Below are 11,674 nucleotides of genomic sequence, written 5' to 3'. Positions count from 1 at the left end.
TTTTGAAAACTTTAGTTACTAGTTACTTTGCAGATATAAATGATTATATTTATAAAGCATGCATTAAACCACTTCAGCCCTATAGACTATAGCGATGCCTTGTGAAAAGTTGTGAGCTTGTAGATCTGCTATTTTCAAATAATTGTAGTGGAGTAAAAAGTAACAATATTTGCTACAATATTTGCCTCTTAGATGTGGAGTAGAAGTAAAAGTACTGAAAATTGGAAATACTCAGTAAAGTAAAAGTAGGCTACCTCAAAATTGTACTTACGTACAGTACTTGAGTAAATGTACTTAGTTACTTTACACCACTGGTTCCTGAGATATCGTGTTCACAAGGCTGGGACAGACGGATGGATGGACAGATGGACAATCAGGAAACATAATGCCTCTGACCACAGCTGTCACTGACAGGGACGTGGTATGGGTGGACATGGTATGGCAGGTGCCATACCATGGCTGCAGGGGGGGGGGGAATCATGAATAGTAGCCTAATTGCGTAAGACCATTATGTTTGTATTGTGTTATAGGTATACTGCCCTGCCAAGCTAAAGAGCAGTAACTACGAAAACAAAAAACACTGAAAAATGGGTTTAAAGTGATTCAACTGGTCAGCCAAATGAGATATCGGCATATAAGTGATATTACACTAATTGTACATCTGTTCTTGAGGTAATTGTTTATCCCCAAAAATCACGAAGGCTAATTTGACCTTTGGGATACACAAATAAGTCGGTGTGTCCAAAAACGTAGTTACTGCACTTTGGCTTGGCAGGGCAGTATAATGCATAGTTTTCTATGCATTTTGGGGGGTTTTGACACCCAAAACAAAATTTGCTAAGCCGGGCGCCCAGGATAGGTGTCCCTTATTTTAATCTCTGGGAGTTGCCAACCCTAACCTTGCCATACCTTAACTTTTGCTGAACTGACGCCACTGGAGTCAAAAGAGAATCGCTGCCTTGAATCGCTGCCTTGTTCAAAGGCAGAATCGCTGCCTTTGAACATGCTAATCCAGTCAAACAAAGACAATCCTTTGTTTTAAAGAGTAGAGTCAGGCAGTCCTCTTAAAATCAGCCCACAGCAAACAAAAACACTTTGTTTTTTATGTTGAATAGGATACCTTTAACCCCAACACAGAGATGTGTCATAGTCTTGCAGAACAACAATACAGCTGCCAACACTTCAAACAACGATGACATAATAATCATATAAGTATTCAGAGCACAAACACTCAGTTCAAGATTGTATTGCATGTAGCCTATTATAATGTATTACTGATGAATTGAGTACAATGGACCACAATGGAAACAAGCCCCCGGGCCTTCTGTGTTATCCTTTTAGCATAACCTTTGACTGTGCTACCTGTACTGTTAATAATCATGTTAATACTCAATATATAGTATTCAATCAATCAATCAATCAATCAATCAATCAATCAAATAGATTGTTATACAGTGGTTTGACCATGGACCCCCATCTGGAAATATTTTGTGCCTGGGACCCCCATACAAGGTTTGTAAATGTTTAAAAAACACTATTCCAACCCGGGGTTGGCAACCCCCCTAAAGACCCCTGGGGTGTCCCTGGCAACTTTGAGAACTGTAGTCAACATGCACAATTAACAAACAGACGTTTTTGTCCACACTTCCCCATTTCAAACTAAGAAACGATGTGAGGTCATTTGAGAGATTCCTAATTGTGTGGCACTTTGCCTTTGCAACCAATGGTGGTAAGTAACTTTTGAACTATGTATATGGTAATACAACAGTGACATCTACTGGCCACAAAGTGACATTACTGGCCACAAAGGCGAATGATGGTTTCCTTCTCCCTCAAGTCTATCACTCTAATAAGGGAATGGTTTGATATATGGAAATTCTCAACATTTAAGGACTATTCTGTGGTTTTCATACCAAGAGTTGTTTAGTCTGTTCACAACAATGTTTTCAGATAGCCTCCGGCCCCCTGTAAAGCTCAAACCCCATGACATTAAACACCAAAACACAAACCAAACCAATTTAAGCTCAAAAACACACCAAACCACATCCAACCTTAGGCCTGATTTATACTTGTTGTGCAGTAAGACAAAAATAGCCGTTCTACCAGCTCGCTTGTAGATTGCCTATTTTCAAAATGATTGGGCACATTTTTTATTTTAATCTTTCCGATTTCGACCTACAATCATCATCATCATCCGTTTTTACGTCTGCAGACTCCCGTCCAGGACATGACCAAAATAGACATGCCACAGTGGTGGGAAAAGTACTCAAATGTTTTACTTAAGTAAAAGTACCAATACTGCAATATAGTAATACTTTGTTACAAGTAAAAGTCCAGAATTTAAAATGTACTTGAGTAAAAGTACAAAAGTATTGGCATCAAAATGTAGGCCTACTTAAAGTAGGACCAAAATTAAAAGTACTAAAATGTTTGAAAATAGCAGATCTACAAGCTCATGATGCCACCGTTGTGAGCTTGTAGATCGGCTATTTTCAAATAGCCTATGTATAAAATAGGGCTAAAGTGGTTAATGTATGTTTCATAATATCATCATTTATATCTGAAAAGTAAAGTAACTAAAGTTTACAAATAACTGTAGTGGAGTAAAAGTACAATATTTGCCTCTGAGATGTAGTGCAGTAGAAGTAAAAGTACAGAAAATGGGAAATGCTCCAGTAAAGTAAACAAAATCCTCAAAAGTGTACTTATAAGTACAGTACTTGAGTAAATGTACTTGGTTACTTTACACCACTGTCTGCAGACTCCCGTCCAGGACATGGCCAAAAACATATGCCAGGTTCAAAGTGGTTGAAGGAGAAACACAAAAAGACATGGAAATTGGCAAATCAAAGATTTAATCTTTCCATACTGTAAATTCATCACAATTCAGTAAGAACACGTTTGATTAGAAAAGTTAAAGCATCTTTTTTTCTTCTTCTTCTTTTGATCCTTGATATGAAAAAGGAGCATACAGCATTTTACTAAACAGGCACCTTGTTTCTTTTCAGATTCACGCAGCAGATCATTACAGCCATATTCACACAACAGTAGATTAGAGATTAGACAATGTGGCCAAGGTCAGCCTACTGTCGCAATCACAAAGCAAACGGTGTAGCATGGTGGATAATGCGTCCGAGAGCGGCACCTTGTGGCTGCAAAGTGGAACACAAGCTACTGCATGTTAGGTCAGATTGATATAATGTAAAAAGCTTCATTGATCTATCTATGAGAATTGACTAAACATGAAGTCGCTGAATCCTGATAACAGGGCCAGAGATGAGCAAAAATACATACAAAAGTATCTTGTCTTGACAAATACTCCCAGAACTGTATCAAAATACAATACAAAATGCCAATGCCAAAGAAGGTATTTAATTAAAATACAGGTATTTTATATTTCCAAAATATAGAAAATTGCAATGAATGGCAAGATGACCTGATACACACCAATTACTGTTTTGTAATGTAACACTACCTTACACAGGGCCGCTAAGATTAGATTTAGCTCACAACGCGTCCCATTGAGACCTGTTGTTGTTGTTGTTGTGAGCTTGTAGATCTTTGAAAATCTTTGAAAAGGTTAGCCTATCATGACATGATGCCCAAAATAGGGACACCAGGTTAAAAGTGGTTAAGTAACTTTCTGGTTCTCACATTGAAATGACCAAATTATTAACTTATCACTATTGCTTCAAAGCTCTTTGGGGGAGATGTTAACTGTAATTTCATGATATTGTGTGTTCATTTACATTTTAACCCAAAGTATTTTGTATATTTTGAAAATACAACAACAATGTTCTCATTAGTATGTCATTGAAAGTGACATTTCTTCAGGCCTGTCAAATACACAAATGACAAAATACTCAAAAGTTATGGAAAAACCTATCTCAAATACATATAGTATCAGGTATACTGCCCATCTCTGAGCATGGCTGCGCTAGTTTCTTCCTGCACCATTTCTCGTCATGATCATTCCATTGATGCCCTCCCTTTCTGTAAGGCCTATCATGTCTTTCGACATGTACAGTCGAGCACTTCCAGACTACTGAGTCGCAGACGCTGATAATAAAGCTTGTCGTTAATGTTAACAGTAAAATCCTCAGTACTAATTTAAAGGGATAGTTCACCAAAAAAATACTTTCTTTCTATCTATTAGTCACCCCATGGAGACTTGAATTCATGGATATAATTTTTTGATTTTGTCGCATTCTTAAGCCAATAATTTGATGACCAGCGGACCGGTAGGCAGCGGTTCCGGTAGGAGACACAAAGGACACTCTTTGCGTCTCCTACAGGAACCGCTGCCGGTCACCAAATTATTGGCTTAGGAATGCAACAAAAACTAAAGACTATCCATGAATTCAAGTCTCCATGGGGTGACTAATCGATAGAAAGAAAGTAATTTAACCCAGAGAATGCACAAATGGAACAAATGGAACAGTAAGGGTCCATTTAGTTCCATTTGTACACTCTTCTTCTTTTGACTAATTCCCATCAGCGGTTCGCCACAGCGGATCATCCGTTTCCATCTGCTTCTGTTCTCTGCGTCTTCCTCGGTCAATCCAGCCACCTGCATGTCCTCTCTCACCACATCCATAAACCTCCTTTTTGGCCTTCCATTTGTACATTCTCTGAGCTAAAAATGGATGCGTTCACACTGAGGATTTCCCTGTGCAGAGCCATTTGGCAGTACATTATCTCACATCCGTACACTGCCTCTGAATTGCGATAGGTCCAATTCATTGATTCATTGATGGTGTGAGCCAACACGGTACGGTAGAACCTATAGTGGAGTGGATCAGTTCCCCCGAATCTCGACTCCATGCCCTCAGAAGATCATAGGTCAAACAACAGATTCAAATTGCTTCCATTGTGCGAAATAGGCTTTCCTATTATTCAACCATTTCCTTTTACTCAGAAAACAGAGTAAAACCACCCTGAGAAGAGGCGTTTTAAAGCATATCGGTTCTCCTGTCATTTAGGGGCCAACCGTTAATAGTTACATTAATATGCTCTACTCTTTGTTCCTTCTCTCTCCCAATAATAAAAAAAAAAGATTCAAACACCAAATCTGTGAATAACTGTTGACATTTGTGAACGGATTTGATAGAATGTGCGATCTTTCAGTCATTTTTTCTATTTTTATAAAGGGGATTGTGAATTAATTATGAAAGTTCAGATTGTACGCTTTGAAGCGATGTGCCATACATTGAAATCTGAAAATATTTCCTTGATTTGCATGATTTCATGTTTGAATACTTGTTGCACATTCTACGAGACTGACACCCAATTAATCTAAACTTGATCACTTGGCAGCTTCACCCTGATTTAAGCATTATTTGCACTTTGCTGTACGATAGCGCCGCTTACCGAAAATAACCTACTGCACTTATTTCCAGCGAAGGGACAACCTCGTCCAGCAAAGTATAAATTACACATAAACGTCAGTGAAATGACTACAGTAGCCATTAGAATATAATGAGAGCATTACGTTGCAATCAAATGTTTGTCGTTACCGCTTTTAGACAAGGTCTACAAATCACACTTTTCAGAACGTTATTAACCCAGTATTGTAAGGTTCCAAAAGACAAAGTTGTCCTTTTCAATTACGCTCTAATTTCCGTTAATCATCTTGAAAATGACAGGGAAGAGACAAACAGGGATTAAATGTTGTCAACTATGTTTTTAAAAATGTTCCCCTGGCATTGTAAAAGAGACTTGGTCTCGATGTGTATGTTCACTGGTTTAAATAAAGGTTATAATAACAAACAATAATAATAAACCTCTTTTCAAATGCCACCTCTGTCCAGTCCAGAGCCGTATAAGAGAGTTTTGACACTAGCGTCGTTGACTCCCATCGTAAGAATGGAATGCGGGAGTGCTCTGTCTCAATCTCAATGAGATAGTTCCAATGTTTGGAACTATAGCCCATAGCGGCCCGCTTTGCGGCGAGATCAAAGCGTGACGTTACTCTCTCTCTTCTACACTCTGGTCCAGTCTCCTTTCTCAGAGGACGTAGATAAGTAAGAGGTGGACCCTGTTGCATTGTGGGTCCCATGTTGTTGTTGCATGCCTCCTCTCTGGCATTCAAATGTCTACAAACAAAATTCCATTACACCTCCATGGTGAAAAAAAAAAAACAACATCCAAAAACTCAGCTGGCACTGAAATACCAGTTGCCTAGCACAGTGGTTCTCAAAGTGGGGTCCAGGGACCCCCAGGGGTCCTTGAGGGGGTTTCCATGCAGTTTAAACCTATTTTATACCTCGGCTATTCTAAAATAGACTATCGCAGACTATTGCAATGCGTTGTGAGCTTGTAGATCTGCTAGCTGCAATAAAGATCTGCTATAAATAGCAGAGCTTGTAGATCTAATGTTTTCAAAACATTTTGAAAATTTTTTTTTTTTTTTTTAAGGTTTTTACCCAGAATCAAATTTTATTCTCTTTTTACCTATATCTTCTCCCTGGCACACAATATTTTCAGATGGGGATCCGTGGGGCCAAATACTATTCATTTGGGGGGGCCCTTGACATGAAAATGTTTGAGAACTAGTATAAACCACTGGCTTAGCAAAACTATAGTAGTTTTGGATTAAACAATGGCTGCCTCAAACAAACCGTTGCCCAAACTCACTTCTAACCTATAAGGCTCTAACCTCCCCCCATTCCCTCAGGCCATCCCATTGGCCCCAGGACCCCGTCCATCAAAATAATCGTCTCTTGGGGGATTGGCTTATGCCGTGGGGGTGGTGGTGGTGGTTGTGGTGTCGGAGGAAGAGGAGGAGGAGGAGGAGGAAGAGGAGGTCGGGCGTTCGCGGCCTTCCCAGTAATTCGTGTAAACGTCTTGGAACATCTGGTAGCAGGGCAGCTGGGCGTTGAGCCGGGAGCAGATGAGGAAGGAGCCGCCCATCTTGCGGTGGAGCGAGTACGTCTCCTCGGGCGGGGGCGTCAGCCGCTGCTTGAGCATGACGGGGATGAGCTGGTGGATCCGCTCGGTGGTGGACTGAGCGCCGAAGTCGAACGGCTTCTTGGAGTCGAAGGCCTCGCCCAGGATCATCACGGCGTCCACGTGGGCGTTTGACATCGCCTGCAAACACGGGAAGACACCATAGAGTTAAAAAACAATAGAGAGGGCACCGGAAATCCCAGAGCATACTCCTAAATCACCCATTCTTCCAGGTTGGGAAATGTGACGGGCGGGGCCTATTTGGGGCTTCTGCGACATGTTTTGCGTGACGCAAAAGGTGGCGCGTTTTGCGTCACTTCCATGCGCAACTCCTTGTGCAAGCTCGTGAGTCGGGCCCATTGGTCGAAACCGTTCTCGCTTGTCCGTGACAGTGGCCCCAGGCCGTTTTAAGCTGCAGTACCTATGAATGGCCAGCATGTCCCGTTTATGCTATATGGAACTCACTCCCTCCCAGCTCACATCAAAGCTGCCCCCACCCTTGCCTCAATTTAAAACAACCCTCAAAACCCACCTCTTCAGACTTGTGTATCTAGAAAATTATTATAGGCAAGGTATATACCGTAGGCCTTCAGTGGTTAACTCGGGGAATGTAAAAATGGACCCAACTGGTCCCCTAAATTAACATTAAGGATTACACTGTGTGGTTGTTACGTGAAACAGAGAGAGAGACAGACAGACAGACAGACAGACAGACAGACAGACAGACAGACAGACAGACAGACAGACAGACAGACAGACAGACAGACAGACAGACAGACAGACAGACAGACATACCTTGGTCTCATATCCGGTGAGGAACTTCATCTCGATAGATTTCTTCAGAACACCTTCTCTGTCGCCCCTCGCAGCTGAACGAATGACCTGCAAACAAAACTGTCCAAATTACTTCCATCATCCAAATGACTTCCATTATAACATTTGAATGATATATCATACGTTAACATATAAAACCTATGTGGAGGAAAATACGTGGAGGTACTTCATTGCTCTACTGGCAGTGTACAAAGGTAATTTGATGCCGATCGGTCCAGCAGTTTGTGAGATTAGCTCCGGATACACAGACAGACAGACCAACTGACGGCTAGCCATAGACGGCCAGCCTCCTGCAGACCCACGCTGTGGGTTCCCTGGAACAACATATTTTGATGGGTGAAACCATCATACCCCAAAATTATATGTATTTGGCCGCCGACCCCCATCTCAAAATATTTTGTTCCAGGGACCCCCAGAAGCAAAGATTTGAGTTAAAAAATATCTCTTGACCGATTTGAATATTTCAAATATTCAAGAATGCTGTCAGTGTGCACAAGAAATAAGACACTTCTAATGAGCCTGGTATTATGTGAGATCATCTGCGGACTGACAGCCACTCCTCACCTCAATGTAGAGGTCTGTGAAGCTCTGGTCAAATGACCTGCTGGCTCCGAAGTCCAACAGCGCCACCTAGAGGGAATGGAAGCAATAGCCGCTTAGAATAAATGCATCAACTAACATGCATCAAACATACAGTACCTGATGATAGTTTATCCACTAACATGCATCTAACATACAGTACCTAATGATAGTTTATCCACTAACATAGATCAAACATACAGTACCTGATGATAGTTTATCCACTAACATAGATCAAACATACAGTACCTGATGATAGTTTATCAACTAACATAGATCAAACATACAGTACCTGATGATAGTTTACTACAGTGACTTCAGTGGACAGACTCACCTTGTGTTGTTGTGGGTCATAGAAGAAGTTGGACCAGTTGGGGTCGGTCTGCATGAACCTGAACTCAAACAGCTCCCTCAGACACAAGAGCAGGATGTTATGACAGATCTGAGAGAGAGACACAGACAGACACACAGAGAGAGAGAGAGAGAGAGAGAGAGTGAGTTATCTTAATATAAAAAGAACCACCGTTTGATGAGATTAGGCTCTCAGACCCAAATCTTTGAGTAATTGTTGGATACGGATTTTGTCCACAATTCCATGCTGTGTTGATGTTGGTACCATAGGAGAGATCAAACTAACAATTCTTTAATTAAGTAATGCAGATGTTTAACAATAATTTAACTCTTGAGAGCATAGAATGAAACCAAATGGACCCGTAAGGGTCCATTTGGTTTCATTTTACGCTCTCAAGAGTTATAGCTCTCAATAGCTCTCAATATAAGGGTCCATTTGGTTACCAACTCTCCCTTATTTAGCTGGGGACCACCTGGAAACCCCTGAAGGACCACTAGTGGTCCCCGGACCACTGGTTGAGAACCACTGCTCTATACCTACCTACCCATATATCTACCTGCCAACATACCATCCATCCATTCATCCATCCATCCAGTCGTTCTATCTTACCTCGTTCTTCACTTCCTGGGAGAGGCCATCAGCCTGCTCCAGTGGGAACCCATGGACCAGCTCTGTGGTCAGGACATGTTTGCTGCTCAGCTCGTCTACCACCTCGGGTACGTAGAAGAACGGATGGTCTTTCAGCAGCTCCCTGGAACACCACACATAATAATAACACTCTGGATTAGACACCGTGTACACGCCGGGTCTAGACCTATAAGCCTGAATATATAGGTCTAGTAAAATGTGTAATCGTGACAGCCCCATGCATGAAACCCATGTTGTGATTGGTCTGAAAAGACATAGAGACATAAATAATAATGTCTCTACTAACTTAAATAAATAAATAAATAGTGACAATAATAAATAAATATAGAGAAACAGACTGTCCATACAGTACATACAGTACTGTCTATCTTTAGCAGGTCGGCAATAAAATGCTCTAGCCATGGATCAAGACATCTAGCCACAAGCAAGGAGAAAGCTAAGTATAGACTAGAGGGCACACGTGTCTGTGAGTGTGTGTGTGTGTGTGTGTGGCTCATGCATGAGTGTGTACGCATGAGTGTGTACATGTGTGTAAGTTTGTGTGTGTGATACTTGATACAGTGTCAAATGTTTGGGTTTGAGTGTGTCTGTGAGAGTGAGTAATAATTAAAAAAAAATTATGTTACCCATGTTTACAATGAATATAAATGTATTCAGGAACCATTGTTATAAACATTATAACATTCTCTATATTTTGCATAGACAGCTACAAGAGTGTTCTGCGACTCTTTTATGTTTTACGTGTCTTTACCGTTGGGCCGGCACCTCTAAAAAGGACTGGTGTGTGTTGCACCCCTGTGAACTGTAATGAGACTTACCTGAACTTCTTGGCACACTGGGCCTCTCTGATGTAATCACACTCCAACTCCAACTCCTTCCTCATCACTTCTATGAGATGCTCTGGAAACAGACCTGCATACCGGGGTGGACAGTAAAGAATTACATTTAGTACGGTACTTAAATAAATCTTTATGTATCTATTTTAGTTGAGTATGTTTTCTTCCTTTTTTTGGGAAGCTTACAACTTCCGCTCCACTACATTTCAAAGACAAATAATTGTACTTTTGACTCCACTACATTTCTAGGGGGTCCCCAGTTAAGTCATTGATAGTGATGAACCAAATGGACCCTTATGGGTCTGTACCTCTGACTGTGTACCAATTTGAAGTTCCATTTGAACACTGCCAGTGTTGAATTAACACTGAGGGTTTTACATGGGGTCCAGAGATGAAAAGAGAACATATGAATTGTTGGGTCCGTTGCCTAATGCACAGGCAACAGTTACGGGGTTTGATATTAAAAAGGTTGAGAATCACTGATTCTGTGAATACTTCTTACGATAACTCTGCTTTGGCAAATGTAGTCGATGTTACATCGACCACAAGTGAGTGAAAGAGACAGAGGGAATGTAATTGCTCAAGAAAGACAAGAGATAACAGAGAGAAACAAAGGCTTGTGACTTATAGGGCGAGTTCTAAATAAAACACATTTAAAAAGTCTTTACCTTCGGGCAGAGCGTTGCTCATGCTCAGTACGGTCATCAGGTTGTTGACATCACTGTGGATACTCTGAGCCACACCGGGGTACTGAAGGGACAAACAGAGCAGGGAGGCAAAAAGGCAAAGTGTCACAGATAACAGCGTCACACAGATCAATAACATGGTGTGATGTGATCTGCAATTTTCTGTATTTTTGCGACGACACCAGTGTCGAACACTTAAGTGGTTAAGGTCGATTTAGTCCAAAAAATACACATTATTTGAGTCAATCTGTCGATATAAAAAAAAGAAGAGTTTCTAGATTATTTGATTAATCAGAGAAGTATTCAGCAGAATAATCGTTAATAATAATAAATAAACAATAGTTGCAGCCCTAATGTTATCATGTATGTGTAGACTGGAGCCCCAAAGGGACACACACTGTAGACAAGGGGGGGGGGGTAAACAGAGATCAGATGTGTTCTCTGTTCATCAAAAGAGATAAAATTGTAGAGGAAAATGCGTGTCTCTAATAAACATGTTTTCAGAGTAATGATTGATCAATCGAAGTAATAAATTAGTAATTAAGTGTGTTATTCTAGCTTATTCTAGCTGACCCTGAGGATTTTACTGTGTACTGATTAACAGAGGAACACAAAAACAACACTTAACCGTCAAGTGGATCTGATTAGAGCTCCTCGTTACAGGACAAAAAACATCATCCAAGTGTGTGATTAATTTGTGGCATGTGGAAAAACACTGACAGATCATGTGGCACTCTTCTCATGTACATGGACATATTTCTGTGTCTTTGTACACAAGCGTATGTGTGTCT

The 11,674-nt window shown here is 40.9% G+C and overlaps 1 protein-coding gene across 2 annotated transcripts in view; it reads right to left on the bottom strand.

The window, feature by feature from the left end:
* Nucleotides 1-2,834: 2,834 nt before the first annotated feature.
* The window catches only part of LOC308103561 (atypical kinase COQ8A, mitochondrial-like), a 38,028-nt gene continuing 29,188 nt past the window's right edge, over nucleotides 2,835-11,674 (bottom strand). For both annotated transcript variants that reach the window (XM_080453599.1, XM_080453598.1), the window contains exons 11-17: nucleotides 10,866-10,947; nucleotides 10,180-10,273; nucleotides 9,323-9,464; nucleotides 8,696-8,803; nucleotides 8,347-8,412; nucleotides 7,744-7,830; nucleotides 2,835-7,089 (exon numbers count right to left, since the gene is read on the bottom strand). In XM_080453599.1, the coding sequence (XP_080309725.1) occupies nucleotides 6,736-7,089; nucleotides 7,744-7,830; nucleotides 8,347-8,412; nucleotides 8,696-8,803; nucleotides 9,323-9,464; nucleotides 10,180-10,273; nucleotides 10,866-10,947 (933 nt within the window). In that variant the 3' untranslated portion in view covers nucleotides 2,835-6,735. The remainder of the gene's footprint in view (nucleotides 7,090-7,743; nucleotides 7,831-8,346; nucleotides 8,413-8,695; nucleotides 8,804-9,322; nucleotides 9,465-10,179; nucleotides 10,274-10,865; nucleotides 10,948-11,674) is intronic.

The sequence above is a fragment of the Gymnoscopelus braueri genome, assembly GCF_963280865.1.
Source record: "Gymnoscopelus braueri genome assembly, chromosome: 16".
Taxonomy (NCBI): Eukaryota; Metazoa; Chordata; class Actinopteri; order Myctophiformes; family Myctophidae; genus Gymnoscopelus; species Gymnoscopelus braueri.
The sequence above is the reverse complement of the archived record's forward strand: the minus strand, read 5'-3'. Positions and strand labels throughout refer to the sequence as shown.